The 26,630-nt window shown below is 42.1% G+C and overlaps 1 protein-coding gene across 1 annotated transcript in view; it reads right to left on the reverse strand.

The window, feature by feature from the left end:
* Positions 1–1,620: 1,620 nt before the first annotated feature.
* Positions 1,621–26,630, reverse strand: part of LOC136858405 (lymphocyte antigen 75) — a 63,254-nt gene continuing 38,244 nt past the window's right edge. Inside the window, exon 4 of the mRNA XM_068225557.1 lies at positions 1,621–2,967. Coding sequence (XP_068081658.1) covers positions 2,708–2,967 — 260 coding nt within the window. The 3' untranslated portion in view covers positions 1,621–2,707. The remainder of the gene's footprint in view (positions 2,968–26,630) is intronic.

A 26,630-nucleotide genomic window follows, 5' to 3' on the forward strand; every position in this document is an offset into this window, starting at 1 on the left:
TTGACACTTATTATAGGACAATAGCGAATTAACACACTTAGATGTATATAGAACAGTTACAACAGTTGTTACAGAATAACTATTTATCATCTGAGGTCAACTTCAAATAATATGATGTTTTAATAATTCACTTTTCTGAATGGTTTGAAGTAATAACATAATTTATCACAATGTGAACTTGTGTTTTTGAAAATCGAGCAAACAGAGAGTACTTAATAATATTTCACTTTCACCTAGGCGTTTTAGTGATGGTTGACGTTCACTAAGAAATGTTATATTATAAATATTCAACTTTCGCTACTAGTCCCAGTGAACGTGAACCATCACTAGTAATAATCGACAGTTACTGACTTTCGCACCCTTGTTAAAACTAAGGCTATAGATAAAGAAGCAGACCAGGTAATAACCACTCTTAAGTTAGGTAGGTATATATTTATCTACAGTGGTATACTGACATGAATATCGTGCCATACAATTTCATCGTGCCAGAGTTTCTAATATCCTTGAAAGCTGGAAAGTATTTCGACAAGTTAACCATTTATTGAATATACTGTAGACCTGTGGGTGCTATGTTCATACTACCAGCACCATGGTATCTGAAACTAAATATCGGGGCGGTGTTTGGACACTACACACAACTCATCTGTAGAACGATTTTTGGAATTGGTGCTGCTTATATCTTAACTATATCTGCGCCGCGCTCTTTTCTTCGGCCTTGACAATCGCATCTGAAGCCTAGCGTAAAGCTAAAATTGGGACGTTTCTCCGTTATGCCTCAGGGACGCTGACCGCCAACGATACTGACAGGAAGCTGTGTACCGTAATTATCGTAGTTCCAGTGTCATATGTATTGTTTTTCTGTTGCTAGTGTTACTAATGGGTCCATAATAAGATGATTCTTGTTGAGAGTTGATCGTTATGCGCTAATTCGATTCTTTTTATTGTACCTAAGTGTAGTGATGTATGTTTTTAACAGTGTTCATAAATCCTCGAACATATGACATTGTTGTGTGCCGTTTTGTACTTCGAACAGGAAAAAAGTCAAAGGTAGATTATCATTCCACGAACTTTCTGCAGACAAGGACAAATCTAATGAATGAAAACGATTCCTCGCGATAACTTCGTCCAAAGCAATACTTCTCCTTTATGCGCTTTTTGCTGTGCAGTGTAGTGATTTAGTTTTATTGAGTTGTGCTTACAAGATAATATTCGGACATGTCATATTGGTGTGTGTCTATTTGTACTTACTACAGAAAAAGGGAGCAAAGTGACACTATGATTTCGTGAATTTCCTGTAGACCGGCACAAATCTAAAGAGTAGCTCAAAGTGATTTTTCGCTATAACTTTGTCCCAACAGTAAATCTCCTTCTTCTGTTGTCTTCAGCCTTCATTTCAAATAATATGATTACTCATTTGTAAGCACAATTAGGAAACTAAGGAAAAAAGGTTCTGTATCATCACTGTTCCCTAACTATCCCAGTTATATGGTGACTAGTACCAAAATCTCGATGCAAGCTGTTTATATCCAAATAATGCAGGTAAGGAAAATGTTGAAACTAAAATTGACATAGGGATCAGCTATACATCCACTCAGACTGATACCTCAGATACTGAGTGAAAGTAACACGACTGAACAGCACTTCACAATATAAGAAGTAAGAACTGACAATGATACAAATTAAACTTCATGACATCGAAAAGATACTTCCTACATGGAATTTTAGAGCAGGTTTTGGTGTCCCATAAACGTAGACTGAATCAAATTTTGCACATTAAAGGCACATAACACAATTTTATCCAAGATAACCTGAAGTTAAGTATTTAAACACACACATGTAGCAATCATTACTCTTATGACAGAACGGCTAGTATATGAAACTCAGCGTTACTTTGTAATGAACACCAATAAGTGTCTACTCAAAATACCTTTCCCTCAGTGAATGTTTACGTAAAACTCTGGTGCAAAATATGAATAAACTGTAATCTACAACAGTATATTAAAATTTAAGTTTAAACATGTTTGAGTTGACATATTTCTGTTACCCACATGCCCCTTTATCCAGCAGATTCTTTGAATATTTGAGTTCAAAAATAAGAATTTTACTTTTTGACTACGCCCACTTGCCAACTGTAGCACTTGAAGAATTTTACATCTCTAATTGAACAATGACGCTTAATCTCAATATTATTACTTTCCTAATATCAGAAGACAACTGGTAAGTTATACTATGTGTCTAAATACTATAGATCATTAAAGAGATTGCTACTATTACTCACAGTTAAGAAATGTAAATCTGACTGCTCCATCTCTTAACAATTACACACGATATTATTGTTGCGAATATCAATAAAACTAGCCTTAAGGATGTACAATTTTCAGAATATTAACCTACGCAACAATCTCCATACTTCCAAATTAAGATAAATCAGCAGTCAAAATCAGTACCTTTTCGAAAGAGGATTATTTCTACCGCGCAATCATTGGCGGCCAGCGCCATGTGTCCAGCTAGGAAATTAGTGTGATTACAGAATGGGGAACCATTTGTTAAGGTCAGTAAAGGAGCAACAGCGACACATCAAATCGGCTGTGCTTGAACTGAGGAAGGCAACTTTCAAATGCATGATAGTATTAATCGTGCTTCAGCTCATTTTATGTACGCGCTACTTTCCTTAATAAATACTTCAGATATGATTACAGCATCTCAGCTATCCGCGGAACATGTTGTGAACAGCCTTGGTAGCGCCCTTAGCCACCTTATGGAGCTGTTTGTGTCCCCCGTTGAACGTGCCCTTCAGTTCATGTCCGGTGGTCTTCGGTTCACGACCTTTCTCGTACTCGCAGAAGAAGGGTAGCTCCGTGTTACAATCTTCGGCCCCTAGTACTCCTCGGCGATCTATTACTCCGCAGTTGCCAGGACCAGGATTTTCAACCCATTTGCTGTAGTTAAGAGAGCTCGCCATCTCACCTGGAAAATGACACAACTACGTATGAATACAGCTGAGGTGATAACTGTTACTTTAAAGAACTCAGGGTCGTGGATGTCAGCCACTGGTTACGTGGATGGTAAAAATAAAGGAAATAGAAACACTGGAAAATTAGTTCTATAATGTTCCGAGAATGAGGAGCTTAGACCGTGGAAACAAATTACGACCAAGAAAGGCAAGAAAGAGACAGTGCAAAAGTAATGATAAATAAAATCATGGAGATTCAGCTCTGATGAGCCCCGGCCTACAAAGTGAACTCTGCTCAACCCGAAGATTTGCGTGGTCAGCCTCTCGACCATAATTATTGGCATTCTAAACCTTGGACGCTATTTCACAGTCAGATAGCTCCACAATTGTTCACGTGTAGGCCGAGTGGACCTCAAACTAGGCCTCAGATCCGTGTACAAGTTCTTGACTTTGCCGGAAATCGTATCCGGGGCCCCCGGGTCAGTCAGTCGGGATCGCTACGAATAGAGCAATGGTGATTGTTATTCTAAGGAATAAAGTAATGGGATTACAAACCGTATACAGGTTACTCTTCAAAAGTCATTCCATAATAAAATGACTGACTAACCAAAAATCTGTGAGCTTTCTTGGGGATAGGTATTAACACGGAAGAGGTCGCACCCGTGGCAGTTTGCCGCACTTTTTAAATATTTGTTAATAATTTCGTTGCTAGCAGCTGTAGGGCTTAGGGCTCTCGTTTCATCCCTCTCCTCTCTCCCGCCTGACGTTGATTATCGTCACTGTATTGCCTGTTGCGTTCCGGAGTAGCTTAAGGTTTCTTTCACTCTCGCATCTGCCACAGCAAATTGCCTTCGTGCGACCCCTCGCGTAGTGCATTCTTACATGACTGCATTTCCAAGAAGGTCTCTTAAGTAAAGTTCATGAGGTTTATGGTGGCTTTCAGTGAAGTGTGGTGCTGTAGTTTTATCTTGAATTGTGACCAAATCATTCATTGAAATGTACAAATGGAAACGAGGCAATTTGTTAACACGCGACCTCCCGCACTCTTTAAAAACTCTCGTAACTTTACCAGATTTTTCGAAAATATTCATTAATTTTTACATTGAGAAAATATTGTTACTGGGTAATTATGTTAGTACTAATTGAAAGGGCAGTTAAACAGGGTACATATTTATATTTTTATCAGAGCATTCACCGCCAAAGGAAAATAGCAGCTCATTAAAATATTAAGCGTGAGCAATTTGCCTTCGCGCGACCTCTCCCGTGTAAATTTATCCAGAAAAGAAGTGGTGGCTTCCTTCTTCAACTTACTCAAGTCATAGTTCAGTAACCTCATTGCTGACTGTGGAACAGATTTAATTCTCCTATAAATAAATTGAGGGTATTTTTGGTGCTGAAGTATCCATAAAGAACGAAATAATACACTCAAATATCGTGTGCATATCAATGGACGTTCAGAATGGCACACGTATAAGCCGCTCACCACTCTTCACTTGTCACTCATGGAAGCCTGTTAGTACTGCCACTACCAAAGCAAGGGATACAGTACGCGACCATTGCGTGGGATGGAGCAAATGAGTTAATTTTGTTTACCATCATTGGGATCTTTTTAATTGCTACACAACCGTCACACGATATGGCTCCATGTGCGGTAGTTTCAGTAGCGTCAACATGTTTCGTCTGCTAACATCGACCTGCTGCGCCAAATTCCTCGTTTATTTTTGAGGGACTGCGTTCAGTGTGCGTGCGAATATCTTCAGTAACATCAGGCGCTGTATCTATTGTTATTCTTCGTGACATTACATGTGAAACGGGGCAACCAGTTGTGTACCACAATGTCACCAACTTCTGGATAACTGTTTGTTGTCGTATCACACTGAGATATAGCATTACACTGTCAATGTGTCGTCTGCTCTCGACTAGAAGTTTTTATTTTCACTGATCTGCCTCGGGCTTCATTTTTGGCTTCAGCAATTTGAAAACGACAAGGGACTAAGTAATGCTAGTAAGACCATTCCTTCTGCAATCATTCCCTGTGACGAATGGTGTGAGGATGCCATTCACAGGGTCAGTTGGTGAGTATATTTCTTTTTTTTGCTAGTGGCTTTACGTCGCACCGACACAGAGAAGTCTTATGGCGATGATGGGATAGGAAAGGCCTAGGAGTTGGAAGGAAGCGGCCGTGGCCTTAATTATGGTACAGCCCCAGCATTTGCCTGGTGTGAAAATGGGAAACCACGGAAAACCATCTTCAGGGCTGCCGACAGTCGGATTCGAACCCACTATCTCCCAGGTGCAAGCTCACAGCCGCGCGCCTCTAACCGAGTATATTTCAGTGGGCTTGGAATACTGATATATATATATAACAGACCTTTCAGGCTCTATGAGGAAAGCCAAGGGTAACACTTTAGCCCTCATATCCACAGTATGTCCGTTCAATGATATCTGGGTGGGGCCGATGACCTTCGATGTTAGGCCCCTTTAAACAACAAGCATCATCATCAGCAAGCAATGATATCTGGGCCATACACGTTGATAGCCAGAAAAGTGATCGGTGAAAGGTTCCCTGTTTCCTCGACGGAGCCTGTCAGGATGTACGCTTCCCCTTGCAACGTCGGCGACATCACCATGCACAGCTTAATCAACCGTAATCAATGATCTCTGGCGATGAGTTTCTTCACGAATAAGTTTAAGAAAAAGAAAGAAACAATACATAAGAAAAGAAAGGAAAGAGGGAAGAATGTAGTATTTTAATCTAAGAATATACTAAAGTCCGCCTCTGTGGTGTAGTGGTTAGTGTGCCACCCCCGGAGGCCCAGGTTTGATTCCCGGCTCTGTCACGAAATTTGAAAAGTGGTACGAGGGCTGGAACGGGGTTCAATCAGCCTCGGGAGGTCAACTGAGTAGAGGTGGGTTCGATTTCCACCTCAGTCATCCTAGAAATGGGTTTCCGTGCTTTCCCACCTCTCCTCCAGGCAAATGCCGGGATGGTACCTAACTTAAGGCCACGGCCGCTTCCTTCTCTCTTCCTTGTCTATCCCTTCCAATCTTCCCATCCCCCACTAAGGCCCCTGTTCAACATAGCAGGTGAGGCCGCCTGGACAAGGTACTGATCATACTCCCCAGTTGTATCCCCCGACCCAATGTCTCACGCTCCAGGACACTGCCCTTGAGGCGGTAGAGGTGGGATCCCTCGCTGAGTCCGATGGAAAAAACAACCCTGGAGGGTAAGCAGATTAAGAAAGAAAGAAAGAGAGAATATACTAAAGTCAAAGGAAAAGAAAAGAAAATTGAAGCTTTACGTGACTGTTGATATTGTGATCGAAGCCACAGGACATCCAGTTTGTCGTAGAATCCGAACCACAGGGACGAAACTTTGCATTTCAAAAATCCCACGAATATTGACCGGGATTAATGAAACTGCCTTGACGAGAAGCCAGTGACGATGCCATTCTACTGACGTGCGCTAAAAATGAACCTTCGTAAAACACACATAAATGAAGTGAACTATGACCATAGCTACTCACAACTTACAGTTCTAGAAAACTGTAAGTGTTTGTAATAAGTACACACACACACCATACACACTACATTTACCTACACTAAGAAAGGTATGTAGTTTCTTTCCAATGGCAGACGCCACCCATCTTACTGGAGGGTCTGCCTTGAGGTTAACAACAGGTGACCTAGACTCGTGTCCTCATCCCGAGGTGGTGCAGCTCTTCTTAGGCACACCCCAATGGAGGTGAGCTGCACGTGCCTTCCTATCATTTTTAAATATCTGGCAGTACCGGCAATCGAACCCGGGCCTCCAAGGACGGCAGCTAACCGTTACGCTACGGAGGAGGACGGCGACCTGATAGCATACGACGTAACCTGAATTGCGCTATTGAGAGACAATCATTAGTGAGATTCACCCATCAAAATGCGAAGTACCATAACCATTCTTAGTTCATTACGGTCATTATGTAGCCTATACATCCAGCAATTAGACTAATTAAAAAAACTGCAAACGATCCTTTTATAGCGTGTAATAACGACCTCATCTTTGTTGAGCTAAAGTTACGATGTTGACAATTGATTCGACTATAACCGCACTGTAAGCTCGAAACAAAAATCTCTCAAAATTCTTTAGGCAGTGCCAATAACGTGATTGTTGAATTGCCATATTCTGTCTCGACGGTCTTAGTTAGGGTGGTCATTTCTAAATCACCGAAAAGGAAGTCACTGAACTGGATTTGTCATTAGTACCATGAAGGTCTATTTCTGGATGTTGCATTTTTTCCACCGTTTCATCAGGATTTTCCATTTTCTTGAAAGTAATTTAACATTAGGGGTAGGATTTGTATGTAATGATATATTATATTCAATCTGCCCATCTGTAAATTAGAAATCTGTACGAATTGGGTTATTCTAGGGTTAGAATATTTAGGGGCGCACCTTACCTTCGTAGGAGCAAATTAGAACTCCTTGAAAGATACAATTGTGTGACATGTTGCCTCAAATTGAGAATAGAGGTAATTTTCCAGTGCCTTTCTCCCCTTTTTGTGATCTTTATCCTTTTTTAGAACTATTCTGACCTTAATCACTTTTTCTAATCTTCTACGCTACTTTTCTATATTTTCTCTAGTGCATGATTTACTTAACTTTCCAGTGTCCAAGAGAAAAATGTAAGTTAGCAATTATCATAATTTCTCCTCAGCGTACAGTCAATTTGAGAATAGTGAACCCGTCTGCTTTCAGTGAACGCAGGCCTGAAAACAGAAATACAGCATACCTGCAACAATGAGAAATAGTCCAACTCTTACGAACAGTGTACCGGTATTTACCGGATTCATGAAGTTAACAATGATCCATTGACAGTCGAGTTTTAGTCACCCTGAAATTTAAATCTGTGACAATAATCTATACTGTATATATAAAATGCCGGCCCCGTGGTGTAGGGGTAGCATGCCTGCCTCTCGCCCGGAGGCCCCGGGTTCGATTCCCGTCCAGGTCAGGGATTTTCTCTCGACCTGAGGGCTGGTTCGAGGTCCACTCAGTTTACGTGATTAGAATTGAGGAGCTATCTGACGGTGAGATGGCGGTCCCGGTCTTGAAAGCCCAGAATAACGGCCGAGAGGATGCGTCGTGCTGACCACACGGCCCCTCGTAATCTGCAGGCCTTCGGGCTGAGCAGCGGTCGCTGGGCAGGCCAGAGCCCTTTCAAGGGTGTTAAGTGCCGTGGGGGAGGGGTATATATAAAATAGCATGTCCTGACTGACTGACTGACTAGCTGACTGATTCATCATCGCAGAACCAAAACTACTGGACATAAAGAAATTAAATTTTAGGGATACATTTATATTACAATGTACAGTAGGTGCTCACTAAGGGAGGATTTTCAGATATTCCGTCGCTAAGGGGTTGAAAAGGAGGGTGAATTTTTAAAATGAGTATATCTATATCTCAAAAAAAATTAAAGACGTGAAAATTGGTATTTGGAATCTCCTTTAAAAACAAAGATACACGTATTTTTGTTTTTGGAAAATACTGTTAAGAGGGAAGGTAACAGGTGGAAAAGGGGTTGAATACCTTTAATGAGGATATGCCCATCTGAAAACTGAAGATGTTACAATCATGAAAAGGCCACGGCCGCTTCCTTCCCACTCCTAGCCTTTTCCTGTCCCATCGTCGCCGTAAGACCTATCTGTGTCGGTGCGACGTAAAACAACTAGCAAAAAAAAAAATCATGAAAATTGGTATTTGGAATCTCATTTAAAAATAAAGGAAATCTACTTAAGGGGTTGTGGGGTAAACATGAATAATAAAGGGATGGATTTTTAATGAGTATATCTCAAAAACGTAACACGTTACAGACATGAAAATTGGTATTTGGAATCTCCTGTAAAAGTAAAGGAACACGCATAATATGTTTTCTGAAAATCTATTTAAAGTAAAGTGTTAAAGGGAGGTGAATTTTAAAATGAGCGTATCTACAGTATATCTCAAAAACTCAACATATTACAGACGTTAAAACTGGTATTTTTAATCTGTTTTAAAAATACAGTAACGCGCATTTTTTGTTTGTTTTCGGAATAAACACTTAAGAGGAGAGTTGTACAGAGGACTGAAAAGGGGTTGAATTATTTTTATAAGGATACTTATATCTCAAAAACTGAATTGTTACAGACTTGAAAATTTGTATTTGGAATCTCTTTTTAAAAAATAAACACGTATTCTTTTGTTTTCGGAAAATCCAATCAAGGGCCGGGGCGAGGGGATAAATGAATTGAAAACATATTTGATTTCTTTGTTTGAGGGTACTTATATCTCAAACACGAAGGATGTTACAGACTTGAAAATTAGTGTTTGGAATCTCCTTTAATAATAAAGAAACACGTATTGTGTGTGGGGGGGGGGTGACAAAAATATGCATTTATATGAAACGGTTTGAATTAGGAAGTCAAAATTTCAAATGATATCCTAGGTGTTAAATAACAGAAGGTTTGAAACAAATTTGACCCCTCAGAGAGCTCAATGGGGGTTAAGGTCCGAAAACAAATACAATATAGCCATTACTTCCTCCGAAATGATTTAACGTACAAGGACGAAATTCCAAATAGCATTATTTATTTTAAATCCTAGGAGTGAAATAGGAAATACTTTTAAACGTTCCACCCCTGAAGTGTTAAATGAGGTTAGCTCCGTAAACGAAATTATTCATCCCTCCCGAACCGTTTGACGTATATATTTGTAATTTAAGGAGAAGGGTCTTCATTTATGTCCTATTGGAAAATATCTTACACTTCAAATATTTCTCCCTTGAGGTGTATAGGTGGTGGTTGACTCTCAAAAACACAATATTCATTCTTCCGAAACCGTTTCAGGCACGAACTTGATTTTTTTATGAAGGGTGTTCTTCTATATCCTAGATGTTAATGCATATTAAAAACATTCACCCCTTAAAAATTATTCATTCCTCCATTATAAAATCAAAATTTCACAGACTGGTCAGTTTTACGTCCTAGATGTTAAATAAGATAGGGTTTAAAACATTCCAATTCTTCCGTATGGAGTTCAAATGAGTGTTAGATCAGAAAATAAATAATCATTCCACCAAAACCGTTTGACGTACGAACTGAAGGTGTATTTTGACAGGCTCAGCTGACAGTGGACTCTCCAAAATGTAAAACTTTGAATAATCACTTTCAGTTTAAAACCGCAGCGAATCATGGGTATCTTGCTCGTAAGGAAAAACGGCGAACAATAAACTGCTCTTAAAATAATATGTTTCCTCGCTAGTTTATATTGACAAGTTCAGTCAACAATTAGCCATGCCGGAGATGTCCAAATCTCTATATTTCGTCCTGTCTCCTAACGCCGATGCCGAATTATTTGATAAGTTTATCAGTTATGTGGAGAACGATACAGGAAGGAATGTTATTTTAGCGGGTGGCCTCAATTTACCAAATGCCGGCTGGGAAGGCAATGAGAACAACAGAAATCGTGATCAACATGTGGTAAATAAGTTATTCTAGTAAGGACAACTGAATCATAAAGTAACGGAACCAACTAGTGAAAAATATTTTAGACGCGGTGCTGTTGCCAGACGAGCTCTATGCAGAAACATAAGTGACATCTATATATACAGTATATAAAATAAGAGTTTTGTCTGTACATTGCTCAGAATTTAAAAAGGATGGTATTTCTGTATCAGTCGTGTCCACAGTAACAAGGAAATGAACTTTTTAATTTTTCGTAATGTCTGTCTGTCTGTCTGTCTGTCTGTCTGTCTGTCTGTCTGTCTGTCTGTCTGTCTGTCTGTCTGTCTGTCTGTCTGTCTGTCTGTCTGTCTGTCTATCTGTCTGTCTGTCTGTCTGTCTGTCTGTCTGTCTGTCTGTCTGTCTGTCTGTCTGTCTGTCTGTCTGTCTGTCTGTCTGTCTGTCTGTCTGTCTGTCTGTCTGTCTGTCTGTACACGTATCACGAGAAAACGGCTAAGGGGGATTTAATGAAAATCGGTATGCAAAGTCGGGGAATACGTCGCTACAATCTACGCTATGAATAACTGTATTCACACTGAGAAAAATGGTAGTTTAGAGGAAGGCAGAAAATTTAATTCTCAAATATTTACGTTATTAGTCGTCCTATCTTAATAAAAATCGGTATTCAAAGTCGGGGAATTAGTCGCTATCTAGGCCATAAATAATTTTTATTCCCCCTGAAGGAAATGGTAGTTTAAGGGAAGGCCTAAAATTTAATTACCGGGCGAGTTGGCCGTGCGGTTAGGGGCGCACAGCTGTGAGCTCGCATCTGGGAGATAGTGGGTTCGAATCCCACTGTCGGCAGCCCTGAAGATGGTTTTCCGTGGTTTCCCATTTTCACACCAGGCAAATGCTGGGGCTGTACCTTACTTAAGGACACGGCCGCTTCCTTCCCATTCCTAGGCCGTTCCCGTCCCATCGTCGCCATAAGACCTATCTGTGTCGGTGTGACGTAAAGCAAATAGCAAAAAAAAAAAATTCTCAAATATTTATGTTATTAGTGGTCGTATCAATAACTACTACATAACTAAAGTTATATAGTATTAAATTTCCGATCATTTATGTCTTATACATTGTTACCGACTATGATCACAGAGATATTCATGAATTTGGATTTTTGTTACTAAGTCCATATCACCGCCGAGTCACGAAACATGGGTAAGCAGAATTTAATGAAAATCGGTATGTAAAGTCGGAGAGTAAGGAACTACAGTCTACGCTATAATAATTTTATAAGATGTCCTAATATCACAGAGTCGAAAGAAAACTAAATGTGAAGACCTACCATATAGAAAGCTCATAAAATTGATCCACAATACCATTACATTGACCATTGTTGTTCTGATGTGCTTTGTGTCTTTTGTTGCCACTCATTTCCGATAGGATTACTGCTGCGTACCGAGTTTTTTAATTCGCTTTACGTCGCACCGACGCAGATAGGCCTTACGGTGACGATGGGATAGGAAAGGGCTAGGAGTGTGAAGGAAGCGTCCTTGGCCTTAAATAAAATACAGCCTCGGCATTTGCCTGGTGTGAAAATGGGAAATCGAGGAATAGCATCGTCAGAGCTGAAGATTAAAGTAGCTGGAGAGTCAGATAACTTTCTTCTTTAGCATGCCATTCCTCTGTTTCATAAATTTTCTGATACTACTGTACGTAACACACTGGTTCATAATAGCATTCAAGCTATTCAATCTCTACTCTGAGTTACTGATTGGAATGAGCAGTGTGCATATTTCACGGAATAATGGGAGAGGAGTGTTCACGGCTGTCTGTGGCCTGGTCATCCCAACTCTGGAACTTTGGACTGTTAGATCGGCAAAGTAGTACTGTTCGTTAAAGAAAATGTGCTGTTTTTCATTTGATCGAGCATTTTATATTATAACATAACTTTTAATCCCTACATTTCTTCTGACATTTTGGTAATGACCTATGTTGACTTTAGTTAGGAAATCCACAAAGTCAGTCTTTCTGAGAATCCCGTAGCGAAGCACGGGTACATCAGCTAGTATGCTATAAATTTCATGAAGTTGTTTTTGTCATAGTTAAAAACAAATGTGATATAAAGAAATGTTGTAAAAATAGGAGTATTAGGCTAGTATGGTTGATAAGAGAGGCATGGGGGAGATTGTAGAGGATGGTGTCCTAGTTGTACTTCCTCTTAAAATAATAATCACCACCAACTGGGGGAAATTGTAAAGAAAAATAATTATGATCATTGGGAAATAGTAAATAAAAAATAAACAGCTTACGGGATGGGTTTAAAACCATTGTAGAGAAGTGTGAAAATAGGTATGCAGCTTTAATGAGAAAGACCCACTATAACAGAGAACTAAGGATATTAAAAGGAAATAAAGTAGGAAAGTTGTGGAAATAAGAAGACATTAAGAGAAACTAGAAAACTGAATTCAACTAATAAAATGATAGCAAACTATTGGCAGTGTATGAATTATAGTGAAGAATTTATGTACATGTACTTTAAGGCATAAGCAGGTTCCAGAGTGGACATTCGAGGGAACATGAAGAAGGGGAGTGCATATGAGAGGACTTACAGAAGAAAAAAGTATTCAGCCAGTAGCATATAAAGGTAGTTGGATATAAGGATAATGTAAACGCAGAGGAGGTTTCTAATACTGACGAAGTACTGAAGTTTACCTGTGATAATAGAGATATTTACAAAAAGATACTAAACTTGAAAGCTAGGAGAAAAAAGCTGGGATTGATAAGATTATGGGTATATACTAAAGGGATATATTGCCTATCTGAAATATGTAGCCTACTTGATTACTGTTTGCATGAAGAAGCCATACAAAATGAACGGAGAGTTGTCATAGTAGCCCCAGTGTACAAGGAGGAGAATGATAAACGTAATGTGGATAATTAGAGGCCAGTCAGCTTGACATGCGTTACATGTAAACTTTGAGAAAACATTGTTTCTGATTACATTAGACACCTTTACAAAATTACTAGCTAATTGGCTTGATAGAAGACAGTTTGGGTTTCGGAAAGGTTATCCCAGAAACCCATAGCAGACCTTTTGCATTCAGAAGGTCAAATGGACTATTGACCTATCCAAGGCTTTGGAAGGGGTAAATCATGAGAGATTGCTGACGAAAATGGGGCCTTTGAAATTGACAAAAGAGTGATTGAATGGGTGTGTACATTTCTAGAAAATAGAACTCAGAGAATTAGAGTAGATGAAGGATGATGTGACCCTGTAATGATTAACAGTGGGGTCTTACAGGGCAGTATTTTTGGACCTTTATGTGTTCTTATGTATATAAATGATTTGAGTAAAACACTTAAATCACAGATAAGGTTCTTTACAGATGATGTTGTGGGGAACATTACACTTACTGACTTGCCAGCTACAGTAAACACAACATTTGAATAGAACTGCCTATTTATTCTGTACGGAACTTTACATTGTCGTTTCCTACAATGCCGTCCATAGATGACAATATGTAGAAAGGTACTCGATGTATTTGTTCACTATATCCTGTTTCAATAATGCTGCCATGGAAATCATAAAGAAGGCGGGCAGTCTACACTATTTCACCGGCGTTGTCTAGTGTGACGAGGTCCAGCTGCCGCCCTCTAGGTTCCTGTGGCGGAGGGATGCCATAGTTTCGCCACACCAGGCCCCAACGGAGTCGAGGTAGTCGCGGCTGAAAGTAGTCCGGGAACCTAACTCTTCGGCCGGAGCGAGTTCTAGGTGCCAAGTCGCGGGATAGTGGAGCACTTTTAGGTGCCGGTGATGCTGCGGCTGTCACTGTGAAGACAGTTCTCAGGGCTGCTGCAATGATCTTGAGTGGCATTTTGTCCAGGTAATGGTGTGTTATCAGCCAGGAGGAAAACAGGTTTTATGCGATCAATGCTGACACGGACAGGCTTGCCTCTTATCTGCACAGTCAGTGTCCTATCACTTCGATCTAACACTAGATGTGGGCCGGTGTATGGCGGCTGTAGCGCGCCGCGGACCGTGACATCACGTAGGTAGACATGAGTACAAGTGTTCGAGTCCCTGAAGATAAAGGTGTCATGTTGATCATGCCGTGATGCTGGCAAAGGACATAGTCGATTAATTTGTTGGCGGAGTCTGACTACGAAGCTTGAAGTGCCCTCAAGGCGGTTGTCTGTCGTGGCACAAAGCATTTTTCCTGGAAGTCGAATTGGTTCTCCGTAGACTAGCTCTGCCGAGGAAGCGCCAAGATTTTCTTTATGCGCACGTCGGATACCAAGTAAGACAATTGGTAATGCTTGCAGCCAAGACATATCAGGATGGCACATGATGGCTGCCTTGAGTTGACGGTGGAAACGTTAAACCATTCCATTGGCAAAAGGATGGCAGCTGGTTGTTCGGGAGCATGAGGTTCCGGTGAGAATCCTCAGGTTTCGGAACAACTGAGATTCGAACTGTCTGCCTTGCTCGGTCGTGATACGGTGTGGTGATCCAAAGCGAGAGATCCAGCATGCCACAGAAGCTCCGGCGACGTCTACAGCTGTGATGCGTTCCAGTGGCCAGACTTCTGGCCAGCGAGTGAATCGTCCACTGCTGTCAGACAGTATCGGTAACTTCCAGCAGGAGGGAGTGGGCCGATGATATCCAGATGGATGTGCTGGAAGCGAGCAGACGCTGGGGTAAAGTTGCCAATTAGAGCGTTGTTATGGCGCGTGACCTTTGAGCGTTGACATGCCTGGCAGGCTGGTGCACATGTACGGCAGTCTTTTTGCATGTGAGCCATATGAAGCGTTCTGATGCTAAACGGGCGGTCACTCTGGCACCAGATTGCTTAGACCGTGAAGAGAGTCAAAAGTTTGTCTGCGAAAAGGTGCAGTGATAAATGGTCTGAGTCGACGCGTTGAAGTGTCACAGAACAAAGTGGTGTTGGTTCCTGGTATCCGGACTTGCACCAACCGAAGTGCTGATTCGCGGTTCAACAGATGAAGGAGTTCTGCAACCCCTTCCTGTGATCGTGCCAAAGCCTTGAAGTCCAAGATCCTACTGGCAATTCCGTTGATGCGAGATAGTGCATCTGCGACTAGGTTGGAGTAGCCTTCAATGTGCTGAATGACTTTTGTGAACTGAGCGATGAACGATAACTGGTTCAGCTGCACGGGTGGAAGTATGTCGCGACGTTGCTGGAAAGCCTAAGTCAGAGGCTTGTGGTCTATATAGATTGTGAACTGCTGGGCTTCCAAAATGTATCTGAAGTGCTGCACTGCTTCATAAACTGCAAGCAACTCTCGGTAGTAGGCTGGCCATTCGGTTTGCTTCAGAGAAAGTTTCCTAGAGAAGAGGGCTAGAGGCTGCCAGGCATCGTCCACGTATTGCTGGAGGCTAGCTCCAATAGCGCTGCTGGATGCATCTGTGAACAATCCCAATGGTGCTTGCGTATCGGGATGCGCTAGGAGGGTAGCTTGAGCAAGGCTTTCCTTACAGGCGGCAAAGATGCGTGGTGTCCAGGGTACCTGTTGAGAACCACGTAAACTGGATACAGCTGCGTGGAGTGGAGCCTGGTACTGGGGCGCCGAGGGAAGGAATCGGCGATAGAAATTGATCATTCCCAGGAAACGTCTGAGATCACGTGCAGTTTTCGGGAGAGGAAAATTCTGCAGAGCTGTGATGCGTTCCGGCAATAGTCGTGTCCCTGCGGCGGAGACTTCGTATCCGAGAAAGGTGACTCTTGGCTATGCTAAGACACTTTTGGTAGTATTGATGAGGATGCCATACTCAGAGAGGCGGTGGAAGAGAGCTCGCAGGTGGCGTCTGTATTCTTCAGGACTCTTAGAGAAGACCAAGATGACGTCGACGTACGCAAAAGTGAAATCCAGGCCTGATAGTATTTCGTCTATGAATCTTTGAAAGGTTTGACCAGCATTGCGTAGTCCGAAGGTCATGAAAGGAAACTCAAACAGTCCGAAGGGCGTTATAATTGCGGTCTTTGGAATGTCACTTGGGTTCACGGGAATCTGGGTGTAGGCCTTCACTAGGTCGATAACGGAGAAAATAGTGCATCCGCGTAGCTGATGGCTGAAACGGAGATGCCGAGGTGGATATTTGTCAGGAATGGTCCGTGAGTTTAAGGCACGATAATCTCCACAGGGCCGCCAGCCTTCGTCCTTCTTCAGTACCAAATGGAGCGGTGAAGACCAAGGACCCTCAGAGCGTCGTGCTGTACCTTCCAGAAACATGGCATAAAACTCCTTCTTAGCAATCTGGAGACGATCCGGGGCGAGACGACGAGCTCAGCAGGAGACAGGTGGTCCTGGTGTAGTGCGGATGAAATGTACCGTAGAATGGCGTACTTCTCGCCGGGCTCCAGATGGACGAGTAAGTTCAGGAAATTCCTTTAAAATTCATGAAACGTAGTCGGTACATTGAGAGCCTTCACACTGAGTTGTACAGAGTTAGCAGTTTGGACGTTCACTGATAAGCCTGTGATGTCGTCGACCAAGCGTTTGTTACGACAGTCTGGCAGAAGATGATAATAGGCGAGAAAGTCTGATCCTATGATGAGAAGTGCGACGTCGGCAACAACAAATTTCCATGAAAGTTCTCGTTGGAGTCCGAGGTTCAGTTTCATGTGCTAGTCCCGTTTGTGTGGATTGTGGAATTATTGGCAGCTGCTAGTTCGTAACTGGTCTGATAGCGACGCTCCTTCAGGAATTGATGTGGGAAGCAACACATATCCGACCCAGTATCGATCATAAATTGATGTTTACTGCTCTTGTCCGCGATAAAGAGGCGGTTTCCATCTGTTGGGCAACCTTTTACCGCCGTCACTGGTTGCCGTTGGAGTTTGACGGGAAGCTACAAGGTGATTCGCACTTCTGTGCCTTTTCACGGAAGCGGCGATGGTACCAGCAGATACCTTGTGCACCGGCTGTCGGAGAAGACCTGCGGCTGTTGCTAGGACGGCTCGGCCGATCCCGGGAACGAGAACGTGCGCAGAAGGAAGTTCGCAGTGCTGCCACCTGGTGTGAAAGTTAATCTATCCTCTTCGCGAGCTGGCTCACTTCACTAACTGGTGGTGTACTCATGGCGTGAACAGTGGCGGGAAGTGACACGGGTGAAACCTCAAGAATTTTGTGTGCCAAGATGGCAACCTTATCTAGCGGCATCTCACTCTGTGTTTGTAAAATGGCCTGTACTTGTGACGGCAGGCGCTGTATCCATAGCTGTCTTAAGAGGTTATCTTGTACTTGGCTGCTGCCCGCGAGAGACCTAAGGTGTCGTAAGAACTGGGATGGATTTCGGTCACCGAGCTCCTCATTGAGCAGTTGACGAACGCGTTGCTCTTCCGATAGGGAAAGACGCCGGATGAGTTCAATACGCAGATACGCGTATGCATTTTGCGCCGGAGGGTTGGTAATAATATCTTCAACTTCCGCGGCATAGCGACTGTCCAGCTGGGAAACAATGTACGCGTATTTTGTTGCGTCCTGCGTGATACCAGATACATTGAACTGCGCTTCTGCCTGAGCGAACCATAGCGCCAGCTTGTCTGGCCAGAAAACAGGTGATTTAACTCCAACATGATTCACTACAGTACTAACCTCAGAGGGAGGTGATTGCGGCGTTTGCTGTTGAAGTTGTTGTTGTCGGAGGCGATATTGCTCTGGTAATTGCTATAGCTGCTGTTGTAATTGCTCCATAGCGACGGCGGTAACTAGCGTGTGAATAGCACTGACTTGTCACCAAATGTGGGGAACATTACACTTACTGACTTGCAAGCTACAGTAAACACAACATTTAAATAGAACTGCCTATTTATTCTGTACGGAATTTTACATTGCCGTTTCCTACAATGCCGTCCATAGATGACAATATGTATAAAAAGGCACTCGATGTATTCGTTTACTATATTTTGTTTCAATAATGCTGCCAAGGAAATCATAAAGAAGACTGGCAGTCTACACGGTTTCACCGGCGTTGCCTAGTGTGACGAGGTCCAGCTGCTGCCCTCTAGGTTCCTGTGGCGGAGGGATGACATAGTTTCGCAACAATGTTATAGTGTATAGAGTAGTAAATAAGTTGCAGGATTGTGAGTGACTGCAAAATGTCCTCGACAATGTTGTGTGATGGACATCTAACAATGGTATGATGGTAACCGAGATGAAAAGTCTAGTTGTAACTTTCAACAAGAAGATAAGTCCTCTCAGTTTTAATTACTATGTTGATGGCGGATCACTTTAAGTGCTTAGAAGTTAATATAAGGGAAGATCTTCATTGGGGGAGAATAACATTAACGACGTTGTAAATAAAGGTTACACCGAGCTCGATAGCTGCAGTCGCTTAAGTGCGGCCAATAACCAGTATTTGGGAGATAGTAGGTTCGAACCCCACTGTCGGCAGCCCTGAAAATGGTTTTCCGTGGTTTCCCATTTTCACACCAGGCAAATGCTGGAGCTGTACCTTAATTAAGGTCACGGCCGCTTCCTTCCCACTCCTAGGCCTTTCCTGTCCCATCGTCGCCTTAAGACCTATCTGTGTCGGTGCGACGTAAAGCAAATAGCAATATATATATATATATATAAATAAAGGTTACAGATTTCTTTCTATGGTTAAGAGGGTATTCAGAGGTTGTAGTAAGGATGTAAAGGAGAGGGCGTAGAAGTCCCTGGTAAGACCTCAATTAGAGTATTGTTCCAGTGTATGGGCCTCACACCAGAATTACATTATACATGAATTGGAAAAGAACCTAAGGAAAGCAGCACGATTTGTCGTGGCTGACTTCCGACAAGAAAATGTTGTAAACTTTGGGCTGGGAAGACTAGGGAGTAAGGAGACAACAAGCTGCTCGACTACGTGGGATGTCCGGGGCTGTCAATAGAGAGATTGCGTGGAGTTAGTAGAGGAATAAACTTGAGGTAGGGATTTTTTTTTCAAAATGATATTTGTTCGCGGCGTCGACCTCTGTAGATCTTTTGCCACTACTTGCACCATGTGTTATAAACCTGCGCGTAATTGAAATTTCGCAAGTGTAGAGTGTTGAATGTGAGGACAGGAACGTTAAGGACGACACAAACACCCAATCCCCAGGCCAGGGATGTTAATCATTTACAATTAAAAACCCCTGACCCGGCCGGAAATCGAACCCGGGGCCGCCGGGTGACAGGCGGACGCGTTGCCCCTTACACCGCAGGGCAGGACTAGGGAAGATCATAGTATGAAGATAAAACTGGAATTCAAGAGGATAAATGTTCATTTATAGGAAGAGGAATTAGGGATTGGAATAATTTTTACCAAGGGAAATGTGTGAAAAATTTCCAAGTTGTTTGAAATTATTTAAGAAAGGACTAGGTAGACAATTATAGGGAATCTGCCTCCTGGGTGACGCTCTAAATGCAGATCATGATTGATTGATTGATTGATTGATTGATTGATTGATTGATTGATTGATTGATTGATTGATTGATTGATTGATTGATTGATTGATTGATTGATTGATTGATTGATTGATTGATTGATTGATTGATTGATTGATTGATTGATTGATTGAATCTAAACTTGTGGAAATGTTATACGATGCACTCTTTGCGATTTAGGAATCACGTTGGATGAAAAACACCAGCGAAACCACATCCAACATTATATTTCCAGCTCGACGCATTTAAAAAACAAGACTCTTCAAACAAGTAATTCCCGACAGCCTCTATTATAAAGTTCCTTGGAAGAGTGTACTATGAAGATCAAAATTTAACGGGCATTAACACTGATTTGTGTGCAGCTTTAAGACAGGTAGGAATTCCGCTCAATAACGTGAAGCATCCGGGGAATCCGGGGTTTGGAGGATGTCTTGAAAAATATAGACGGATATCAGTGCCCGATTAGAGTACTTTAAGAAAGACTGTCTTGAGCCTATTTATGAAGAAACCATACAAAGAATTAAGGATACAGGGTAATCATACTGGATGAAACCACAGACTCAGTGGATCGATATATTTTGAGACCGGGGCCGCCATCTCACCGACAGATAGCTCCTCAATTCTAATCACGTAGGCTGAGTGGACCTCGAACTAGCACTCAGGTCGAGAGAAAAATCCCTGACCTGGCCGGGAATCGAACGCGGGGCCTCCGGGCGAGAGGCAGGCACGCAGGGGAGGAAATTAAACCTACGTTATTAAAGTTGATTGAGTTGCAGAAAGCCAATGCCAGTATAGTAATGCCGTCATTGATGCCGTCAAAAGTTGTGCCCCAGTGGCACTCAGATCGAAAATGATGTTCTGATGGTTCCGGACGAGGCTCCGCACACGCTTTCTTCAGTTAACCAATTGAAGCTGTTGTTCTCCAAGTTAAATAATATAACCTGTTTGGCCCCTGCTCTTCACAGATTGTGCGAATCCAATAGGAATGCATACGACATTGCGAATCAGTTCATTTTTGATCTGAAGGAAATTCTGGTGAAAGCCGCGAGTCGTATTGTTCACTACAGAGAAACCACAGGCGTGACCCTTCCAAAATTTCCGGTCGTTACTCGCTGGGGAGCGTAGATTCATTGTGCTATTTTCTTGTTTGAGAATTTAGATAAAAATAATTTTGTTTGTATTTTCTACGGATCCAACTGACACAGATGCAATTCCAAGACGCAGAAGTTATATGAATAATTGCAGACAGAACTGGTTTGTGTCCATTGTTACAAGTCTCTCGGAGGAGCCTGAAACCTCTTGAAGGCGCGTCCCCAAGTGGCGGTTAGAGGACCTACAGACAATTAGGCTGGTTGAAAGACCTCGGGGCCGATGACCTAGATGTTAGGCCCCTTTAAACAATAAACAACAAGCAAGACCACGAAAAGAAACCCGCGGAATAACAGGGAGCCCAACTCCTGGAGGCTTTAAAATACCGGGACACCTTTTCTCCAGGGGTTGTAAATATGGAGTACCCAAGCTCAAGACCTCAACGGCAACTGCAGTGGTGAGATGGACTTCGCTACAGTTTAGGTGGCGGAAGAGACATCCTAGTACTCGAGGATATATAAGAGTGAAAGATATCTGTTCTCAATTAAAGGAAAGTATCAGTTTAATATCTGAGACAGGGGTAGCAGTATCGCCGGCCTCTCGCCCGGAGGCCCCAAGTTCGATTCCCGGCCAGGTCAGGGATTTTTCTCTCGACCTGAGGGCTAGTTCGAGGTCCACTCAGCCTACGTGATTAGAATTGAGGAGCTATCTGATTGTGAGATGGCGGCTCCGGTCTCGAAAGCCCAGAATAACGGCCGAGAGGATGCGTCGTGCTGACCACACGGCCCCTCTTAATCTGCAGGCCTTCGGGCTGAGATTGTATACACGCTTAAAGCAGGGCAGCCGCGCTGAGGCAGCTGCTGTAGCGCAGAGTGCGCTCGGACTGGGTTTATAAGACACTGTACATGTGGAGTGCTCTGATGGCAATACGGGTGGAAGTGATATACAGAGTGAAGCGAAATTCGCAGCGCGACTCCTCACATGCCAGCAATAAGAAAATGTCTCTCACAAAAGTTCGTCCTGCGAGTATATCAGGCAGTAAAAGGACGTTGAAGAATGGCAATCTGGCAACACTGTAACTACATGTAGGGTAAGTACCTCTGTCGGCAGATATTATACGTGCTGTACAGTTGGTGCAGTGGATGGAGTTTTGGGTTGGCATGCTGGAGGTCGAGGGTTCGATCCTGGGTTAAGGCGGCATTTTTTATTTGCTAATTTCCATCGAACATTTCATACTGTAACACAGTAAGACACCGTTTCTTAGGTCACATGTATCCTACATTTACAACATTTTGTAACGCTGAACACAACAAATACTTTGCTAGGCCTACTGGTAACGTAAGGCCCTAACGAAATGTAATGGACCTGAACGAGGCAAGAATAATAGTTGGTACTAATCTATGAGACCACTGGAGGAGGCTACAAAGAAAACAGGTTTCTCATCCAGTTTATGAAGTGGTGCGAATAAATTCACGCCCACGACGTGGAAAGGGCGTCTTTCAAAGCTGACCAATGAAAGCGATTGCTCGTCCATTTCTAGGAACGTAGTAGGCCTATGTAAATGCAAATGGTTTCTAGAGGACGCGCTGCAATCGATGTTGACGATTAAGTTGCCAGGTACCATACCACCTGGACTACATTTACGAAATAAGAAATATACGGTTCAACCAGGATCGACCCCTCGACCTCATGCATGCTAACCCAAAAAGCTCTTTCCACTGCACCAACTGTACAGCACGAATAACATGTGCTGACACAGGTAGTTACCCTACATGTGGTTACGGTGTTGCCAGATGCCACTCTTCAACGCCCTTTTTCAGCCGGATATACTCGAAGGACGAACTTTTGTGAGTGACATTTTTTTTATTGCTGGCATGTGAGGAGTCGCGCTGCGACGCCCGAGTGCGCGAATTTCGCTTCACTCTGTATAAATACCCCAGCTCCCGACTCCAGTAAAGTGTCGTAAAGAAAATCGTTGTCCGGCAGGCGAGTGCAAGGCATAATTACGTTCATGAATGACTATCCATAACATAGTATTAAAAAAAACGATTATTAACAGGTTTCGAATAGGTCCGCAGCAGTATGAACGTACTGTAGATGAGGTAAAAAAAATCCTTATCCCATCGTTCAGTAAGGAATTCGTTTCCAACACCGACCAATCGCAATTTGAAGAGGAAATGCTCATGAAAGGCATCCTCGCATTCGTACTGTTAGTCTGGATGATTAACTGGCTAGGAATATTTTCTTCACAGCAAGCAAGAGTGGGAAAATTGGCTTACCAGAACTACAGCTATGGTATGAACACTGCTTTTGGACCATAGCTGATGAAAATAACTTCTTGTTGCTTGACTTCTCGTCTACCTATAAAAATGATAAGCCCTACTCTGTTAGAGAAAACCATCCCTCCTGAAAAGTATGTGACATTGCATTTCATACCACCTGAGACCATGGAACAAATTCAACCTCTGGATGCCTATTTTCTCTGTGCCTGTAAAAGTTCTATCGCACTATCTGCAGCTACGCCATAAAGGGTAGCCAGTTTCACTGTAAACTGCGCGATAGACAGGATCACATTCGGTTGTTTGCCATCACTTTCCATCAGTCCTCGTCACCACGTTATATCAATATGAACATCTATGCATTCGGTAAGAGTGGATACCTAGCTAGTCTTCCTGTACGGTAATTCCCAAGGTGTTCCGTTCGCTTTTAATCTTACTGACGCTAACGTTTGTCATCACTGTGGCGGGTCAGACTGTGTAGGAGGGACACTGACTGGAGGGTGATTGGGGATTTAAATGAGACTATGGAGTGGGTATGTGGGAAACTGGGAGTGATCCTAATGGGTGGGTAGGAGATAGGGATCTGCGCTCAGATGGCCTTCACTTAAACCGCAGTGGTACGTATAAGTTAGGAAATTTGTTTGGAAGGGTAATAGGGAGGTATATTCAGGGAAACGGGGTGGCCTAGAGAGCGGTGATAAGGGAACAGGGAACTGGAAATCAAGTAGGGATGACATAAAATTGTTAGTGTTGAACTGTAGAAGTATTGTAAAGAAAGGAATAGAATTAATTTAATAGATATATACTGTATTTACCAGATATTGTAATAGGAGTTGAATCATGGCTGAGAAATGATATAATGGATGCAGAAATTTTCTCACGGAACTGGAGTTTGTATCGTAGAGATAGGATAGGAATGGTGGGAGGGGGAGTATTCATTCTGGTGCAAGAAGAATTTGTAAGGTACGAAAAAGTTAAAGATGACACACATGAAATTCTAGGTGTAAGGCTCATTTCTAAAGATAATAGGCAACAGGGTAGCACTGACATGGATTCAGAATTATTTGATAAGATAATCAGCTATGTAGGAAAAGACATGGAAAGAAATGTGATTGTAGAGGGAGATCTGAACTTACCAGATGTCAATTGGGAAGGAAATGCAAACGACAGGAAGCATGACCAACAAATGGCAAATAAGTTAATATGGTAAGGGCAGCTGATTCAGAAAGTAATGGAACCAACCAGAGGGAAAAATATCCTGGACGTGGTGCTGATAAAACCAGATGAGCTCTATAGAGAAACTGAAGTAATAGATGGTATTAGTGATCACGAAGCTGTTTTTGTCGTAGTTAAAAATAAATGTGATAGAAAGGAAGGTCTTAAAAGTAGGTCTATCAGGCCTGATAAAGCAGGCATGAGGCAGTTTCTAAAAAGTAACTATGATCGGTGGAAAACGGTAAATAAAAATGTAAACAGACTCTGGGATGGGTTTAAAGAAATTGTTGAGGAATGCGAAACCAGGTTTGTAACTTTACGGGTGGTAAGGAATGGTAAAGACCCACCTTATTATAATAGAGAAATAAAGAGACTAAGAAGGAGGTGCATACTGGAAAGAAATAGAGTTATAAATGGCTGTGGAAGTAACGAAAAATTGAAGGAACTTATTAGAAAATTGAATCTAGCAAAGAATGCAGCTAAGGATAACATGATGGCAAGCATTATTGGCAGTCATACAAATTTTAGTGATAAATGTAAGGGTATGTATAGGTATTTTAAGGCAGAAACAGGTTCCAGGAAGGACATTCCAGGAATAATTAATGAACAAGGGGAGTGTGTATGTGAGGATCTTCAAAAGGCAGAAGTATTCAGTCAGCAGTATGTAAAGATTGTTGGTTACGAGGATAATGTCCAGACAGAGGAGGAGACTAAGACTAAAGAAGTATAAAAATTTACATATCAGAACAATGACATTTACAATAAGATACAAAAGTTGAAAAGTAGAAAAGCGGCTGGAATTGATCAGATTTCTGGGGATATACTAAAGACAATAGGCTGGGATATAGTACCATATCTGAAGTACTTATTTGATTATTGTTTGGTCGGAGGAGCTATACCAGATGAATGGAGAGTTGCTATAGTAGCCCGTGTGTAAAAAGGAAAGGGTGATAGACACAAAGCTGAAAATTACAGGCCAGTAAGTTTGACATGCATTGTATGTAAGCTTTGGGAAGGCATTCTTCCTTATTATATTAGACATGTTTGTGAAATTAATAACTGGTTAGATAGAAGGCAGTTCGGTTTTAGGAAAGGTTATTCCACTGAAGCTCAACTTGTAGGATTCCAGCAAGATATAGCAGATATCTTGGATTCTGGAATCAAATGGACTGTATCGCGATTGACCTGTCTAAAGCATTTGATAGGGTGGATCATGGGAGACTACTGGCAAAAATGAGTGCAATTGGACTGGACAAAAGAGTGACTGAATGGGTTGCTATATTTCTAGAAAATAGATCTCACATAATTAGAGTGGGCGAAGCTTTATCTGACCATGTAATAATTAAGAGGGGAATTCCTCAAGGCAGTATTATTGGACCTTTATGTTTTCTTATATTTATGATATGAGTAAAGAAGTGGAATCAAAAGGCTTTTTGCGGATGATGCTATTCTGTATAGAGTAATAAATAAGTTACCAGATTGTGAGTGCAACTGCAGCCTGACCTCGATAATGTGAGGTGGATAGCGGGCAATGGTATGATGATAAACGGGGTTAAAAGTCAGGTTGTGAGTTTCACAAATAGGAAAAGTCCTCTCAGTTTTAATTACTGCGTTGATGGGTTGAAAGTTCCTTTTGGGGATCATTGTAAGTATCTAAGTGTTAGTATAAGGAAAGATCTCCATTGGAGTAATCACATAAATGGGATTATAAACTGCACATGGTTATGAGGTGTTTAGGGGTTGTAGTAAGGATGTAAAGGAGAGGGCATATAAGTCTCTGGTAAGACCCCAACTAGAGTATGGTTCCGGTGTATGGGACCCTCACCAGGATTACCTGATTCAAGAACTGGAAAAAATCCAAAGAAAAGCAGCTCGATTTGTTCTGGGTGATTTCCGACAAAAGAGTAGCTTTACAAGTATGTTGCAAAGTTTGGGCTGGGAAGAATTTAGAGAAAGAAGAAGAGCTGCTCGACTAAGTGGCATGTTCCGAGCTGTCAGCGGAGAGATGGCGTGGAATGACATTAGTAGACGAATAAGTTTGAGGGAAGACAAAGTTGGCATTCAAAAGGACAAACTGGGGCAAATATTCATTTATAGGAAGGGGAGTTAGTGATTGGAATAACTTACCAAGGGAGATGTTCAATAAATTTCCAATTTCTTTGAAATCATTTAGGAAAAGGCTAGGAAAACAACAGATAG

Source organism: Anabrus simplex, chromosome 1 (genome assembly GCF_040414725.1).
Source record: "Anabrus simplex isolate iqAnaSimp1 chromosome 1, ASM4041472v1, whole genome shotgun sequence".
Classification (NCBI taxonomy): domain Eukaryota; kingdom Metazoa; phylum Arthropoda; class Insecta; order Orthoptera; family Tettigoniidae; genus Anabrus; species Anabrus simplex.